Below are 19,442 nucleotides of genomic sequence, written 5' to 3' on the forward strand. Positions count from 1 at the left end.
TCCAAACTTCATCATGCACTTATCATATAAAATAGTATACGCAACACGTGCGGATAGCAGGAGGTATCACTCGGGCGGCTGCGCCGCCCTCGTGAGTAACCGCCTGCTTTCCGCACTAGTTGCGTAGTGCACTATTATTGGATGTTATTCTAGTTATTGAAATAATATTAAAATGCGTCTTAAGTTGGTAAACCTGTCGAGTGTTTTCTCTCTCTCAGTTCCATGGTCCAACCCATAGCTTTCCCATGATGCTCACTGACATTCGAATCACGCCTGCGCGTGAGGGTGTAATTACCCCGAACCTCACAATTTTCCGAATCATTTGTTCAAATAACTTTTTTATGATCCACTAGTTTTTCCTCAATAGTTCATTGTTTTTTTGGAGGCCATGGAAATTTCCCTAATTGAGAGTGGGGTAACCTCGGAGGTTATAGCTGGAGGGGTTACACAAACATCCAAATTCCATTATTTTTTTTCTTGAAACTGAGGTCTGAAAAAATGTGCAAAAATTCTCAATGATGCAGGGATTCATATTGAGAATAATCCCGGTTCCCCTCCTACCTCATCCAATTTCCATCCACTCATTTTCTTATGACGTCACAAAAATGTGGATCGCTATATAAATTCCCTTCTTTAATGTAAAAATGAATGCCGTAAGAAGAACGGCGGAGCTCAATATGGATCAGAAATTTGAAATGGAGAAATGGCTAGGAGCAGCTCAGTTGGGAGAGCACCCGATGCATAATCGAAAGGTCCCGGGTTCAAATCCCGTTCTGGACTAATCATTTTTTCAGTAAAAATTTTATGGTTATTCATATTGAGAATAATCCCGGTTCCCCTCCTACCTCATCCAAATCCCATCCACTCATTTTCCTATGACGTCACAAAGAGGTGGAACGCTATATAAATTCCCTTCTTTAATGTAAAAATACTTACAAACATACTTGGAAATTTCTCCCAAGAATTTTTCAATTTTTTTTCGTAATTTTGACTTCAACCGAAACACCTTAACTATTAACGAATATTCATTTGGTCATATTCAACTCTACCATTTGTTAATAGTTAACGAATCTCGTTCGGAATAAATGAATCAGTCTATCAGTGTGTTCAGGTGAAATGAAACAACACATTTGAACAAATAGTACAATTTATTTGCGTTTTGAAGTTATCCTCACAGGACTAATAATCTACCAACAGTAACGCTCACATCTCTCACATGGAAATTTCTTTAACAGATCTTTGCACTCGTATATCATATTAATGTCGAATCAGCGTGGCCTAAAACATAGGTGGAAGAGTTTTTGAGTGCCGCGTTGGATCAGTCGTGCGGACCTACGTAATTTATTTCATCAGCTCCTTAAAGAATTGAACTATTAATTAATCATTGATAATATGCAATGTCGACTTGAGGATTTTATAGTCAATCTATGGCAAACATAACGAGTGTATATGAAGAATCATCAGTTAGTGAAAGAAATAATCAAGTATAAACATCGGTAAGTCTACGTGGACGTTTGGTGTTGACGGAATTTCAAGGTCAATATAGGCCGGTTTGAGTAGGCCGATTTTCTCCGTTTATCAGGGAAATAATATATCGGTAATAGGGAACTTGCATAGAGTCCGGTTTTCGAATATTTTCAAATGAATAGAGTCTTTATAGTATATAAACCATTCTAGAGTGAAAAGTTTTCCGAAAAGTGGTCTGGATATTTTGTAATAACTGATTAAAAATGCATCAATTTTGAACACTTTTTTGGGGTGATGACGTCAATTCACCGGAATCAAGTTCCCCTTGCGACCACTGGTAGCGCTATTGAGTTATTCTAGCCTCTCAAGGCACGGGACATTCAACCAAAACAAATCGAGGGGGTTATGTTTGAAACAATCATTGAAAGTAGATAAACAAATATATTGGCGGTAAGAAATGAAGTTTGTGCTGGAAAATGATTTTCAAAAGGCGTGCTCGGGGAATTTACCAACGGTAGACGTTACTATGCTGATAGATTTTATGGGTTTAAATCTGTGTCAAAGTGTCGAAAGTCGAGGTTGTATAATTTTCACTATTGTATTTTTACATCCTGGTACAAAACAATATTTATAAGGAACTTCTGACATTTTCTAGCCAAATACATGTACCGAGCATTTTTTCCTAGATTCCAGCAGTTGTACTAAACCGCTTGCTGGCGCCACACGAAAATTTCGGCCACCGGTGAGTTGACGTCACAGGCCTTTTTCGAACGTTAAAAAAATGCAATTTTTCAAAGCAAATAAATAATTATTAAACGATTTTCCGTGTATTTCCTTATCAAATATGGGTTCTTGGGGGTATTTGAGGGGGAAAAAATAATACGTGCAAGTTCCCTATTACAGGAACCCTAATGGATCACTCGATATGAGGGTCGAGCTGAGCACTCAGTCAAGTGCTAGTCGATGGCTGTTCGATTGGTTGATTATCGATCAAATAACGATCGACCAATGATCGACTAGCAATCGACCAACAATTGACCATCGACCGTTAATCGACTAATCATCGACTAACAATCGACCACCAATCAACCAATGATCGACCATCAATCGACTAACCATCTATCCAGTGATCAACGAACGATCGACCGACCATCGACCGAGTGCACTAGTCGATCTCCTATCGAGTCCCCATCGAGTAGCCATCGATCGATCTACCAGGGAATCACGCGCAGTGTAAGAAATTCATGAGGAAAATCTATCTAAGAAATTTTCTAATTGCATTCATGGCTCCGTACGAATTCTAATTGGCAAATTGGCCTATCCCTAATGTCTACAAATCTCAAAAGATTTCAATAACAAATGAAGAGCGGCATTATGTCGAATATTATCAGAAGTAATCTCAGTATTGTTTAATAACGATAACAGCCCTGAAGTGTATAATTGAAAGACTCCATCCAGCTGATTATCATCCCTGGACATTAATTGAATTAGGTTGAATTATCCGAACATTCGGAATAATATCTGACATCATCATTCCCTATCGCTCCATCGACTTCCTAATTTGGACGCTATAACGTAGGGGGATTGTGCTCCGCACTCAACAGTATACCAATTTTTGATTTTCATTGTTTCACTTTCCCTCGGAGGAACTCGCCCTCCTTCGGCTCCTCAGCTTCCAGAATCTCCTGTCCCTCGAGGTGTGATGAATTGAAATTGTGTTCTGGCCTTTTCCACGGTCTGCCATGTAGATTTTCAAGAACTTGGAGGCGCGTTCCTCCTGGGACTTGTCTGTTGACTTACCACTGAGGAAGCTGAGAAGTTTCATGCTTCTCCTTCTTATTCTCAGACGGTTGAGGAAATTTGTCTCCTGCGGTCTAGCGCTGACAGGCTCATCTGCGTCTTCCTCAGACCCCTCATCGATTCTCTCTGATCTCGATCGAAGTGCTTCGAAGTGTCTTCTCCTCTCGTGCTCAAGATCCATTTTTCTTAATCTTCTTCTCTCTAGGAGTCGGTACGTAGGCTCAGCCTCGTCACTCGAGCTCCCGCTGAAGGACGTTTTCATCGAGGGAAAGATGATCTTTCCACCCTCGAGAAGACTCACTCGTTTCTCGGTCTTCTTGTCTGGCGGGGCAGCTTGGACGGAATCCTCGTCGACGTCCGAGAGTTTTCGGTGTAGATCGAGGATCTTCTTGCGGAAGTCTTCGTCCTCCTGGCTCAGTTGCTCGAAGATCTTCGTGCGTTGTTGGCTCTCGTCGACGTCAGACGTCGCCTGCAACCTCTGTCACCACCATCCCACCTGGAGTTTTCCACTACCCGGTGAGTCCTCCTCCTCTGGAAGGGGCTCCAGTCGTCTTCGGCCCAGGAAACAGCGGAGTGATGATAGACTACCACTGCCAAGTAGCTGCTCCATACTGATCTCTGGAAGACTGCTGTCCTCGGAGTCACCACTCTCGTCGGGATCGTCGTCTGCGTTGAGACTGAGGCCATAGTTGTCCTCGCCGATGACGTTGCCGTTGATGGACGGCTACGGAAGTCACAGGTTCAACAGGCTCGTTGCTAATGATTCTTCGCAAACAGAGGGCAAGCGATTTTGCGTCATGCAGAGGCGTGCCAAGCTTAATCTACACTAGTTCATGGTTATTTTGGTGATCTTTGGTGTTGGAAGGTACAGTCTAGACTGGTGTGCCCTGAATAGTGGTACTTGCATGATTGTTATAGGGAAAATGATCACGCAGAAAAATAATTTCGTTGGGATGGCGCGCCGCACGTTAACCCAGCAAATTTCGTAGGTTAATATACGGACAACTGAGATATACGTTACCGCAGCGGATATCAGTAAAAATGCGAAAAAATTAATTTTCAATTTCTTTTTCTTCATTTTCACGGTCAATTATCCCTATAGAAGCAACTCAGAATGCATTCATCACCGACAAAGCCAATTTCATTAACGCAAATTATGTCCATTTGCCGAGACCGGGGATCGAACTCAGGTCCTTACGATTACTAACCCTAACGCGCTAACCACTATGCTACCGCGCAATACTTACCCCTCGTAAATATCATATCAAGGATGTTATTCCGTTTCGTGAAACTATTTTTTATTAGATTTAGAGAAAATTGTATTATTCCTTTACTTTTTTATGGATGAAGATATTTAATATAATCAGTATAATAATTCAATGGAAAAACATGACAATAGTTTTGACAAAATGAACTGCACGACTTTTATGAGTATCGTTTTAGCGGTTATTTGACTTGAAATTATTGTTTCAATTATATTTTAGATCTTCCTTGAAATAGGGGAGGATGGGGCAAAACGGCCCCCCTTCAATCGTCAATATTTTCCGATTCAATAATCCGATTGGGATGAGTTAGAGCTCGTTTTGAAGAATGAAAAATTATCTTCAAAATGAAGTTGAAACTGGGAATTTTCACAATGTCATTCACAAGTTAGTGACAATTGAATGGGGGCCGTTTTGCCCCACCCTCCCCTAGTACGAGAGCTAAGCACAATTGTTAAAGGAACAAGGGATAGAGTAAGACACTGTAAATGAAAATGGGATGGTTATTGAAGGGTCAATAATAGGGTTCAACAATAATTTGATAAACTAACTCATCTTCGTGAGGTTATGAGGCGAAATTTTCCGTTTCAATTAATTAGAAGATAGGATGCTTCATTTTTGAATTTATGAAATAAATGTTTAAATTCAAATAACAAATGTTTGGTTGTAACAGTAGATCAAAGATCAACCAATCCAGTAATATTATACCAACGAAACGACTTTGGTGGTTTTAACGTAAGATTCGCTTTCAATGGGGGTTGGCCCGACGAATGGTCAGTGGCTCGCATAGTGGACGCTCAGGTCCCAGTTACAAATTTTCAGTTATCTCAGCAAATCAGATCCCAGCGAAAGAGTATTTGCTTGGCTAACGAAATTAGTTTTCTGCGTGATTACAGAGCATGTGATGCTCTTCAGGATGTGATGGTAATCGCAATTGAACGATTGATTCCCATCAACTTTGTTCATGAATCGTTATGAATTCTAATTGAGGCTCTCGTGATATCATGAGACAGCAGGAAGCTAGAATGTGCTGAGCATGATTGTTCCAAATGTCGAACAAAAACTTGAAGGATGCAAGTTCCTCATTCAATGTAAAAAATTGCACTATTGCTGAAGGATTTTCTGTACCTTCAAACATTAAAGAAGATCTCCTGATGATACTTACTGGACTAGCAGTGAAGCTCTCGTCGTCGGGTCCTCCGGAGGTCGGCGTACCCCAGATGTCATCACCAGAGGTGCCTCCAGACGTCGTGCCCTCTTCATCATTAGGGTCTAACGAGAACTCTGTCCTTTCTGGGGGGACGGGGGGCTGCAGGAGGTACCCCCCAACCCCCTCACCCAATTGCTCAAGGAAGACCATCTTACTGACGACGAAACTACTGGCCCGAGCTGTCCACGATCGTAGGCCAGATGGTGGTGACTCCTGGTCTCGGCTGTCGTCCTCTGTCTGCTCGTCTACGTCGTCGTCCTGGTCTAGACTACTCATCGTTCCGAATCGTCTCAGGGCTCTACGAATTACCAAAGTTGAATTAGCGGTCAGTTAGACGGGTCAGGGTCGTGGATTGATGATTGGAGGACCTGTACGGTGGCTCTCCATCGCAGTCAAGGTCATCCTCACTGCCGTCCTCGGTATTACCATCAGCTGGAGTGCAGTTTGCACTATTTCTACTTGGACTATCGTGAATGCTATTCCTCAGTCTGTGTGTTGTGCAGAGGTCTGGGGTTGGAGGCAGCACTGAGATTTTTGGTGGAATCGGGGAGAAGGGATCCCGTACGAGTGGCGGAGTTGGACATCCGGATCTGGAGACAAGTAAAAACGATCTTTGCAAAGCTAGAAGGTACAAGGTCCCATAAATCAGAAGCTTGAATTCAATTGTCGACAAAGGAGATTCTACTCTAGCCACAACACGAAAGACTCCACCTGTGGCACCTTCGGCAGATGTTGATGGATCCACCCGGTAGCTCCTTGCTGAATATATTGCCATTCTTCTTTGGATTGACACTACTTGATTTGACGGTGCTCAGGCTTGCACTCGATGTCGTACTCTGCTGTTCAGGATCCGAATTCGGCGCTGTATGCTCTTCTGTATTCTCGTGAACCTGGACATTCGTCGAGGATTCACGGGGTGCCCGGGCCGCCAACTCCTCGGCTGTCCACTCCTCAAGGGCCACTTCGTGGTCTGGTGGTGGTGCGTGATGAGAATTTCTAACCCACTGAGCTAAATGATTGTTCTCGTGATTCGAAGGACTGGATTTCAGGATGCTCTCTAGTGTGTCACCAGGTTCGTGCAACTTTTTGGATATACTAATCTGGATTGACAAGAGAGACATGAATATTAAGATACATCGATCGAACCATTATTGTCTGTAAATGAACGCAAAAAATCGATTCTGATTTTTGATTTCTTTAAGAAAGGCGGGAAAAGTTGATTGTGGGAATTACTAATCAAAATGGGCCCAAAAATTATGAAGAAATATTATATGATAATGGTTCCCATCCCGACAACCCATACAAAAAATTTGAAAACGGTTTTCATAAGAAAATTGTCGTTAGATAACTTTGAAATCACGAGGTGGTGGAGTCAAAGTTTGCCATATTATTCAGTAATTTCTGCGCATGCGCAATTGTCTTGTTTGACAACGAATAAATTTTGGTTGTCGAAATTGCTTGTCAGAATGGACTGCAAAATTACACAGAAGTATTTTATACCAATGGTTCCCACCCCTAGAACCCACATAAAAAAGATAACAATAATTTTAGTGACGAAAATAGTGTCCAGAAGTCTTCGAAAACCCGAAGTAATGGAGTCAGGATTCGGTCCTGCGTATGCGCAGTCGTCTTGTTTGCAATTGTTTTCCCCGCGATAACCCACAGAAACGATAATAAACAAAAAAATCGTTTTAATGTCCGCATTTATTTACCTGAGGACTTGATGAGGAATCACCAACTGTAGCGTAGTCGTTCCTCGTGAAAGGTCCCTCCTCCGGGCTGTCTAGGTTCGGCGCACCCCCACAGCCTGTATTCACATAGATTCTAAAATGGGAAGAGCCAGAGGGAAAAATTGAAACAAAAACACAGGCAGGGGTTACAATTGGGAATGACAAATAAAATGACATCTCCACTGTGAGCACTCACATCTGCCGTTGCAGCAGATTATGCCAGACTGCCTTCTGCTCCGGACTCGGGGCTCGAAGAATGAGGACTCGCCTCCTGGCACGTCCATGGGGACTGCACCCACCAGATTGCACCACCTCCACATGACCATTCTCCCTCCCCCCATTCGGAGTTATCGCTACCTGAAGTCGGAACTCTGTCGGCCGTTTTCTGACAGTGAAGCACGCCTCGGCGATGCTAGAGAGACGGAGGGGCTCCTCCGTAACGAAGAGAACTCGATCCCTGGAGACCCTCGCGAAGACTAAGAGATCCGTTAGAAGAAGCGCCCACGAGGGCTGGAGACGACGACCCTCGACCTTGGCCAGAGCTCCACCAAAAAGCCTTCATAGAAATGAAGACCCAAACTTTACGTGACCATGTAAACAGCTGTTCAGAAGTTTTCTGAAGTACGGTTACTACCATAAACTTCTAGAACTACTTCCTCTCAAGAAAAGTCTAAAGTTGTCTAGACTAAAGAAGCTGAACTACTGACTAAAGCTACACTGAATGCTACTTCTTGAATTAACCAGTAAGAATTAAAGTGTGAGTGATCGTTTGTTCTCAATTGCTCATCATCAAATTGACGTTATAAGGAACACCTTGGCGAAAGCTACCGCTTTACGAACTCTTTGAGTGCTAGTACTGAAGAGTCGACTTGTGAATTGAGTTCCTAAAATGGTATCTTAACATAGAGGTGTTAGAGAAAAGCCATCTTCTTCCGTAAAGAGGAACAAACCATTGTCTGCCGGGCTGTGCAAGTGTAAAAGGTCGGCACTTGGCGAAAACGAGTCTGGACTCGACTTCTTGGAGACTTAAGAGAGGTCTCCCCGTGTCCCTCGGTGGTTCCATCACCCCAGCATTGGCAGTGGCCTCTCGATAACCCTGAGCAAGATCCCTAGTCTTCTGGCAGTTCCGCGGTGATGCGAGACACAGTAGCCTCGTCATTTCTCTGGAATTCAACTAATCAGTCCTGACTCGATGATTGTTGATGACTCTTCCTCACCTGTAGTGCTCAAGGGGTAGCAGCAGGACACCAGTGAGGTCTGGACGACGTTTGTGGGGGACAGCTGGCTCGGCCACTAGCTTCGCGAAGGCTGTGTTTCGACGAAGGGCCACCAGCAAACAGCAGGCTCTTTGGAGACCGCTCAAGTATCTTCGGTAGCTTGAGGTTATTCTGGGGATTCGCGATAGGTAGCTCTCGATTCGACCACCCTCGTCACGAATCTCCTCGGACAGTCGGAAGAGGTCCTCCAGGTTTTGGAAGAGGATTGTGTGGTCGGTTGGCGAGAGAACGTCTCGGCGTTCCGCCAGGGGAATTGAGAAACGAGAGACGCCGGTCTTTAGGACACTCCAGTAACGAGTCTCACGGACTGATAGCTCCTCCTCTGGTGAAGCGTCCGGCGACAGGTTGGGGAACATCTAGACGTAATTTTTGGTGTTGGGGTCAGAGCCATTTTGCTCTGTAGTTATTCTGGAGCGAACGGTTTTCCCTAGTTTCTAACTTTGATTTTACTTTTTGCCAAATGTTTTTTATTTGGGGTGGAGGGGGGATTTTCATGAGGTCCTCCTCGGGTCAGTTAATTATTAATGTGAAATGTTACGAGTCATAATAGTGTAGTCAAATTGGCATTGAGGTCCTTTTTTAATTCACCGTGGATGACAAAATACCCGTTCGATAAATAAAATTATCCTGAATAACATATCAAAATGATCACACATAGATCGGTGCAGAAAATATATAAAAAAATTAAAAAAGATCCAGGTTCTTGGGTGAACGCTAAGAATCCATGTAGCTTCAATTAAATTCAATCAATTATTGAAAAAAAAATACCAGCGTGTAGTGCGAATAAGTCTCTACAGAATTAAGTTAGAAACCAATAGTCCTCATTCACTAGTTTTGCCGTAATAAATTATTTAGTATTTTTAACCCCATATCTGGTAAAATGATCAGCTGATTCCGTAAGGCCCACCTCTTTCTGCGCGCGCACTTGTCTCAAAGTGGCGCAATGCGCAGTAGATTTAAACTGTACGAAAAATGTCACCGATGAGTGCGAACTTTACGAATATTTCCATCCTAAAGTTTAATAATACTAGTATTTAATTATTAAATCTAAGAAAGGGGAGATTTTGAAATAAAAAAATTGGAAAGAAAAGACTGGAAAGAAAGAAATACTCAAAAAGTAAAAAAGAAGAAAATTTGTTCTCAATCTACCCAATAGCAGTTACTGAAATTTCAACCAAGTATTGAAGGGAGGTTAATGAAGGGCTTAACGCGTCCCATTCACTGTTTATTGGCAATAATTTTTTTTTCTACAAATTTTTTTGCCAATAAATAGTCAATGGAACCCGTTAATCCCTTCAGTAACTTGCACTGAGAGAAAAAATCTGCTGTGCCGAAAATATATTTGTTCCACTCAAAAATATCAAGATTATTATTGATATTTTTCATGATATTTGAATCCTGGCATTCTACTTGAAAGAATATGTATTCATATGTAATTGCATCTACATTTCTGTGCTTCTCTGAATTTTCAAATAAATTAATTCGATTTGCGGACGAAAAATGGCAATATCGTCAGGCAATTGATTGAATAATCGAGTACATGTAGATTTGAATCTGCGCATACCGCTCTTTTCGTTGACGTGCGCACACTGAAAGGAGCGGAGCCTCGGGAAAGACGCTGGAAGTATCACGAAATTCGGGTTAACAAAATTTCCGACATTTTTTACGAAAACACAATTCATCTTAGAACATCGTTTCACATATCATTTTTGTGTGGACTTTTCACGTCTACAATTGGGTATTTTTTTTTTTCAATCCATTGAGTTTGGTCGAAACTACGAATGTTTTTGTCATTAACCCCAACAAAAATCGTTCGTTTTTATTTTTTTCAGATATTTTCTGCACCGATCTATGTTTGATCATTTTAATATGTTATTCAGGACATTTTCATTTATCGAACTGATATTTTTTCATCCCCGGTGAAATTATTTCCCAGTTAGGCAATTTTTGCGTCTAATTTGACTGGACTATAAGACGAAAGTAGATCATGGTAAGAAGCACACGTGAACAGCTGACACTCTTATTTTGTGCTATTCTCAGGCAAAAGGGGATCGAAAAATCTGCATGATGGCTTAAAAAATTTGTTCATTTCATAGAAATCGGATGAAGCGACTTGAGGATGATTTGAAAAGAATAGATAATTTTTAAAAATGTTTGAATATACGAGGTGGGCGCGCCGCGGTCTTTAGAACCAATGCGGCAGGGGGGTCAGTATGCTGTACAATTATCTCGTATTTTTGAACATTTTGAAAAATTATTCATCTCCTTCAACTCGTTTTATTGAGTTCCTAAAAATACGAACAAATTTTTCAAATTATCCTTTACTTTTTTCTTGTTTGAATCTCTGTACTGATTATTTTGGGTGCTCCATTCATTCAGAATCTGGGTAATAACTCTCAATATGGCTATCATATCCTCAAAAGGTCTCCCAGGGTTTTAACGACTGGAAACTCCTGGAATTTTCATGTTTTTCCTGCTACAGTGAACTTCTCCGAGTTTTAATGAAGTGAAGTTGAGTGAAAATTCAAGTGGTTTGAAATTCTGTAATGGAATGCTCCTTTCATCCTCAAAAACTTCACAAACTAGGTCGATAGATTTTTATTATCCTCGCTAATGCGAAAAGCTAATTATCCTTCTACTCGTTTTTGTCTACGAGGAACTTGAAAAGTCTGGACTAAAATTGCTGTCTCTGAACTAACTATTGTTTCAACTTTTTTCTAAACTAGACATAATCCATACACGAACCAGTACTCCAAGCACTTATTTCAAGATTGGATGGGATAAGGAGGTGAAAGGTTTAAAAATAAAATAACAGAATTATTTTTTATGGATTTTAAACAAAAGTTCTTGGCAACAAAAATAAGAACAAAGTACAAAAACATAATCTCACTCTCGCATCCGATGTTTCAAATTGTTTTCTCCAAACAAAAAAAAATTGCCTCAACGTTGCAAGTTTCATAATAAAGAGAAAAATCAATGAAAAAACACGGAATTGTGATTATAATTTTTAATTAATATTAAATTAATAATCGTAATAAGCTCTTTCCCACGTTACGTTGAGTCGCCCAGTTTTTAATACAAAAAAATACTCGCGTATACAATTGAAGGATTTGAATTCTCCCTTTTTTGAGCACTTGATCAATAACTTAAGACAAAACATATGTATAACACAGCGCAATTTCTCGGTGTTAATTACCCTCGATCGTTTATAATCTATATATTTTTTTTGTTATTATTTACATCTGGAGGTGACTGACGTATACAGAACGCATCGAGGGGACAATCAACATCGAGAATTTGATTTAAAGTATATAAAATAAATAATAAAAACTGACAAAGCGCTCTGAAGAATTAAAAAAATGAAATAGCAGGGGGTGACTTAAACATAGGTTTAACACAGCGTTTTCTCTCGCGTTTTAAACGCGATTTGTTTCTTTCGTTTTGAGAAAATTAAATAAAAATTAATAGTAATTGTCTCATCCGAAGAAATGAGGGCTTTGTCTCAATCTTTCATCCTTGTTGGCTTCAATTTTTTGTCTCATGAATTCTCAACTCAAACGGAATAGAAAAAAATTTGAAGGATGTCTTGAAAAATTTGTTCCGTTTTTAGGAATTGAACGGAATGAATTGAAGGTGATTTGAAGAGCATAAGTAATTTTACGAAGTGTTCATAAATACGAGGTGGTGAACAAGTGTGGGCGCCGCCATCTTGATTGGATGCTTGCTGCGTCCGCCGCAGGGGGCTTTCAAGATGGCGGTGCTCCCACCTCGGGTTTTTATTATTCCTTGAAATTATTTATCCTCTTCGAATCATCCTCCATTCTCTTCATCAGGTTTCTATAAAAGTGAACAATTTTTTAAAGCCATCTTTCAGATTTATCCATCAACTGGACAATGACTTGATAGGGAACTTGCATTTTTTTCCCCTCGATTATATGCCTCCAAGAACCCACATTTGATAAGGAAACACACGGAAAATAGTTTAATAATGACGTATTTGCTTTTAAAAATTGTATTTTTTAAACGTTTTAAAAAGGCCTGTGACGTCAACTCACCGGCTCACCGGTGGCCGAAATTTTTGAAAATCATTTTCCAGCACAAACTTCATTTGTTACCACCAATATATTTGTTTATCCACTTTTAATAATCGTTTCAAACATAACCCCCTCGATTTGTTTTGGTTGATCGTCCCGCACTTTAATAGGCTAGAATAACTCAATAGCGCTGCCAGTGGTCGCAAGGGGAACTTGATTCCGGTGAATTGACGTCATGACCCCAAAAAACTGTTCAATATTGGTGCATTTTTAATGAGTACAAAATATCCAGACCACTTTTCGGAAAATTTGTTGCTCCAGAATGGTTCATAGACTCCAAAGACTATTCATTTGAAAATTTTCGCAAGTTCCCTATTGCAGTGAACAGAATAGGAATTTTTCCTAGCTCCACAATGAGACAATTTTTTTCATCATTCACACACTCTTCTCCATTTTTTCAATTTCCCCATTTCTTCAAATGAAAATTTTTAATAAATAATTCAGGAATTGTGGACAAAGGTCATCAATTTCCAATTATTAAATGTTCCTAGTTCTATACTAAAACTCCCGTACCGACCTCGGCGGTGAATGTGACGTGATGGCCATTGGAGTGATCCATATTTTGTTGTAAACTGACGTTTGTGAAACTGGGCCTGTGGGCATTTGCGTGGCCCCCAGCGCGACGGTAAACCTCGAGGACGAGCTGGGTGGTGGCAGATTGAATGAGACTCAGGATGTCCTCGCGCGGTCGTATCACTACGTTTGATGTGTCCACGAACACGACGTGATCGCCTGGTCGGAGACCAGCGCGTTCTGCTGGACTTCCTGGGTCCACCCTTTCCACTCGAGGGGGACGACCCCAGGAGAGAGAGAAACCCCATGGCACCTGGGGTAATCGATTTATTTATTAGGTAAATTGAGGTTTCACGGAGATTGAAAAAACAAAACAATTGCATAATCTTATAATTGATTGTTGGGGAATATCATTACGGAATTTTAATTTATTAATGAATAATGATGAGAGATAATGATTTAGTGATTGATTGTGAATAGATTATGAAAGTTAATTGCATTCAGTGGTTTGGGGATTTATTTAAAATTTTTATTGCAATAATTATTAAAATTACGAAATTAAAATGTAGCAGATATTTTTATCAATAGTAAATTTAAAAAGTTATTTCCTTTCTTAAAAATGAATTTTCATGAAGCCCGCCCAACAAACGAATCATCATTGGTCCAAATTATTTAGGTCAGAGGAAAATAGAATAATTCTACTTTCTTAATATTGCGTTTACTAAGGTTTTCTTCGAACAAAGTTGATTAGAATTAATAGCTAGAATTATGAGATTATCTCACATTTTTAATGTTAAGGATAGGTCAATCTGAATGCAATATAGTGAAAATAATGATCGATTTTTTCACTTTGAACAAATAATATTAATATCCAAATACTAAATTTCTGATATGAGTAAAAAGAAGCTGTGACTCAATATTTCAAATGAAGTTTTAATTTTTAATTTAATGCTGAAAACACGAGATGACAATATTCTAAGCACGGAATTATATTGATGAAATGAACAACAGATTAAATGAATTACCGTGTGAACCAACTAAAAATTGGTAACAGTGCGGCCACGCACTTTTACCAGAATATCAACAAATATTGAATTCCAGAAATTCTCACTCTAAAGTGTGTTCTGGAAGGAATTGAATTGCCATTATGATTCAAATCTTATTCAGTGAGGATAGGAATTAGAACATGAGCAAATAATTTATTGTAATATAAAAATTTAACAGTCGATTAATTGGGACATATGATTCTCATCAGTCGTATTGCTTTTTGCAATGAGAATGATTATAAACAATTAATTGAAAAAAGGGCATCAACACTTTCTAATACTTAAAAAAGATCTATTCATTTACAAAATAACTTTGAAAAACCATTGCAAATTATTTTGAAAAAAATTTCTAAAGCGAAGAAAAATACATAAATTCATCAAAATAATTTGTTTTCTCAATTCCATTTTCAGTATTAAGTACCTGATGTGGACCACTCTGTCGTACAAGCCTTCTCGTAATAGTACAGGGTGTCCTGCCACCCTTAGCTGTAAATCCAGGATGCAGCGGTAAACCAGTTGTCGGATCTATTGGCTCCAATTCCAGATGCCTGAGGTAAGTGAGATCATCTGCATTTGTATTGTTGTTGTCCACATGATCCCCGTCCTTTGACAGTGGCGGTGATACCGCACACTCCTGTGGTATACTCGAGTAAGGTGTACTCGTATTTCGACCAGAGCCCACTTCCAGAGGGTGCCATGTCGCTTCCTGAAAACACATTTTTTTTACGATACCAACTAAACTCGAGAGTCATTGCTGCCCAAACTTTATCTCTCTACATATATTATAAAAATCCAAATCGACTTCTGGTGATAAAAAATTTGGTATTCGAAATTAAGACCTCGAAATTGAGGGTCTCAAGGGTCAAAATAAGGGTCGTGTGGGTCGAAATAAGGGTCAAGAGGGTTTGATTAAGGGTCACAAGAGTCAGATTAAGGGTCTCGAGGGTGAAATTAAAGATGACGAGTTTAAGGATCACAAGGATCAGATTAAGTGTCCAAATAAGGGTAATAAGGGTCATTAGGGTCAAAATCAGAGTCACGAGGGTCAGAATAAGGATCACAAGGGTTTGATTTAGGGTCACAAAGATCAGATTAAAGGTTTTGAGAGTCAGATTAAAGGTCACAAGGGTCAGAATTAAGGTTATGATGGTCACAATAAGAGTCACGAGCATCAGAATAAGGGTCATGAGATTTGATTAAGGGTCGCAAGGGTCAAATTAAGGGTCTCAAGGGTGAGATTAAAGGTGACGAGTTTATGGGTCACAAGGATCAGATTAAGGGTCCAAATAAGGGTAACAAAGGTCTGATTTAGGGTCTAAACAAGGGTCATTAGGGTCAAAATCAGGGTCACGAGGGTCAGAATAAGGAACACAAGGGTTTGATTAAGGGTCACGACGGTCAGATTAATGGTCTCGAGGGTCACATAAATGGTCACAAGTTTAAGGGTCACAAGGGTCAGATGAAGGGTCTAAACAAGGGTCAGATTAGAGGTCACAAGGGCCAGATTAAGGGTCAGAATTAGGGTTATGATGATCACAATAAGGGTCACGAGGATAAGAATAAGGGTCATGAGGTTTGATTAAGGGTCGCAAGGGTCACATTAAGGATCCTGAGAGTCAGAACAAGGGTCACGAGGATCAGATTAAGGGTCCAAATAAAGGTCGAATAAAGGGGTCAGAAACTAAAGGTCACAAGGGTCAGAATAAGCATCATGGAAATCATACGGGCGTCATATGGGGGCTGGTGAGTGGAGCGAGCAGGGGGTGTAGCTCCCTAGTACATCTATAAAATAATGTACATCAAACTTTTTAGATACTAGATTTTAAGGAATGCATATACTGCAAATAATGATGATTTTTTCAAAATAAAAACCTGGTGGAGCAAAAAAAAACACATTTATCGAATGAGGGGAAAAAGTCACACCGAAAAACGCATGAAATTTTATCGTTCACTCATCGATTTTCGGGGGAAATAAAAATATCTGTGGGTTATTGGAGCGAGAGGAGGAGATGGTACACACTGAATTGATCATGCTGCTCTGGATTCCGCCCTTCCTTACGAATTCATGGGTTTTCTACTTCTCTAGACGAGTTTTTACGACTTGACTGAAATAACTTCTCTGTTATTTTTGGGGATATGTCCGGATCAAGTGGTTTTAGGGGAAAATGTAATAAAGGATTTTTTGGAGCTGACGAAATTTCCCACAAAAATTTGTTATGCCATTCTTCTCTCAGACACCTCTTTCTTGAGATAATTCCCTAATTAATCCATTCATTATTCCGTTCTCTCTAATAAACTCAATCAGTCACATTTTCCACCTCCACAAATTAATATTTTCCCAATGAAAAAAAAATTCACTTCAATCCTGCGAAACTCACCCCCCACCTCCTGAACACAGCGAATATCTTCAGCAACAATTAAATTCCTCACGTAATGCACGAATTAATATCCGAAAACACCAAAAATCGAAACCAAACAAGAAATGTGTTCATAAGTCCTCAAATATCTCTTTAACAATCAATTCTATCAAAAAATGTCATAAGATCTTTTTGGTAGCTTATAAAATTTCCCACAAAAATGTATTTTGCCATTTTTCTCTCAGACGATTTCCCCCTGAGATAATTCCCTAATTAACACACTCATTATTTCATTCTCTCCAATCAACTCAATTAATCACATTTTCCACCTCCACAAATTAATATTTTCCCAATGAAAAAAAAAATTCACTTCAATCCTGCGAAACTCACCCCCCACCTCCTGAACACAGCGAATATCTTCAGCAACAATTAAATTCCTCACGTAATGCACGAATTAATATCCGAAAACACCAAAAATCGAAACCAAACAAGAAATGTGTTCATAACTCCTCAAATATCTCTTTAACAATCAATTCTATCAAAAAATGTCATAAGATCTTTTTGGTAGCTTATAAAATTTCCCACAAAAATGTGTTTTGCCATTTTTCTCTCAGACGATTTCCCCCTGAGATAATTCCCTAATTAACACACTCATTATTTCATTCTCTCCAATCAACTCAATCACATTTTCCACCTCCACAAATTAGTATTTTCCCAATGAAAAAAAAAATTCACTTCAATCCCGCGAAACTCACTCACCCCCTCAGTACATTGCGAAAATCTTCAGCAACACCCCTGCAACGATGAACGCAGCACAGTAGATCGCGACGACAATCATGTTGGCACTTCTCCCTATTTCTCTATTTCTCCCTTGATTTATCGCCCCCGAAACTCTCCCCCAAACTTTTGCACACACAAACACCAGTTTACAAAGATCCACTTTTATCGGAATCCGGGGTAGACTAGAATTTTATTTGTCGTCCCCACACAAATAAAATTCAATCCCCTTTTCTTCGTATTTATGAAATTCACTCGGACAGGACAAATAATATGTAATGGGAGCTAGGACTTCCGTACTGCACACGACGTTGACGTGTGAGCGTGTGAGGAGAGAAGGGGTAAAAATCCAGCGCCCGCGGTGACCCGATAATCGACTTAACCCTGACCCCAGACGATGGGATAAGGGAGGGGAATCGGAGGGATGCGGAGGATACAGATGTAATTAGGTACTTGATCTTGAGGGATTCATCGCATTTTCTATTACAAAATGAATAAAATTCTATGAATGAATAAATTGAAAGGAAAAAGCAAACAATGAAGAGAAACGCATTAGAATAAAATTAAAATAAACAATTTTAATTTAATGAATTAAATTGGTTAATGAATAATGATTTAACATTTCATAAATTAATTAACTTTAAAATTGATGAATTAATCAAAATGAATTATTGGTCCCATTTATTTATTCTATTTTCTATTGCTTAATAAATAAATTCTCATGGATGAATAAATTTAAAGAAGAAAATAGAATTTAAATAGAATTTAAAGAAGAAAATAGAAAATGGACAGAAACAAATCAAATTAAAATAAAAATAAATTGCTATTTAATGAATTAAATTTTTTCATGAATAATGATGCAACGTTTCATAAATTCATTAACTTTAAAATTGATGAATTAATCAAAATGAATTATTGGTCCCATTTATTTATTCTATTTTCTATTGCTTATTAAATAAATTCTTATGGATGAATAAATTTAAAGAAGAAAATAGAAAATGGACAGAAACAAATCAAATTAAAATTAAAATAAATTGCAATTTAATGAATTAAATTTTTTAATGAATAATGATGCAACGTTTCATAAATGAATTAAATTTGTTGGTGAATAATAATTTAACATTTCATATATTAATGAATTTCAAAATGGGCTCATGCAGTGGGGAATAACTCAAAATAAATGAATACTCAAGAATTAATAAATAAATTAATAAAAAAACATAGAGAATGAAAATTAACAAAACAAAATGAAATCGAGATAAACTGCAATTTCATCAACTGCATTAATTAAATTTAATTATTAATAATAATGAAAAATTTAACCAACTAATGGTCTTCACAATCACCTGACGCAGTTGTTGAATAAATAAGAATTAATTATTGCAATTCCACATTCAAAACAAATAAACTGCATTCAATTTTGTATAAAAAAAAAGAATTTCTTTTTTGAAAATTTTTCGTTTTTTCTAATTTCTCTATTATTTCATCTTAAGATTCATCCCATGTTGTATTACAAGCTGAATAAATCCCCATAAACTAACGAATTAATAGAAAAACAGAGAATGAGAACAAACAAAATTAAATTGAAATAAGCTGCAATTTCATCAATTGAATTAATTAAATTTAATGATTAATAACATTGAAAAATTTCATTAAATAATGAACTTTAAAATTATCTCACGCAATTGTTGAATAAATTAAAATAAATTTCTACAATTTACCATTCAAAACAAATCGATTCCGAAAAAAAAATTCAATCACTTCAATTTACCCATTTTTTTGTTTTCCCTGATTCATTCTTTACATTGATAAAAAAACGGATTAAAGTTTATTTTTCTCACCTTATCCTGTGCCAAGGGGAGGGGTAGAGTCATGCAGCCCAGCAGCTCGCTGCGCCTGGAGGAAAAAT

General features: G+C 38.7%; 1 protein-coding gene across 1 annotated transcript in view; it reads right to left on the reverse strand.

The window, feature by feature from the left end:
* Positions 1-1,129: 1,129 nt before the first annotated feature.
* LOC107039123 overlaps positions 1,130-19,442 on the reverse strand; it is a 35,733-nt gene continuing 17,420 nt past the window's right edge. The window contains 11 exon segments of the mRNA XM_029126183.1: positions 1,130-3,991; positions 5,695-6,037; positions 6,108-6,329; positions 6,451-6,839; positions 7,419-7,563; positions 7,666-8,025; positions 8,420-8,632; positions 8,687-9,102; positions 13,358-13,666; positions 14,821-15,105; positions 19,375-19,429. Coding sequence (XP_028982016.1) covers positions 3,749-3,991; positions 5,695-6,037; positions 6,108-6,329; positions 6,451-6,839; positions 7,419-7,563; positions 7,666-8,025; positions 8,420-8,632; positions 8,687-9,102; positions 13,358-13,666; positions 14,821-15,105; positions 19,375-19,429 — 2,980 coding nt within the window. The 3' untranslated portion in view covers positions 1,130-3,748.

This window comes from Diachasma alloeum, unplaced genomic scaffold (genome assembly GCF_001412515.2).
Source record: "Diachasma alloeum isolate Michigan unplaced genomic scaffold, Dall2.0 Dall_scaffold_00294, whole genome shotgun sequence".
Taxonomy (NCBI): domain Eukaryota; kingdom Metazoa; phylum Arthropoda; class Insecta; order Hymenoptera; family Braconidae; genus Diachasma; species Diachasma alloeum.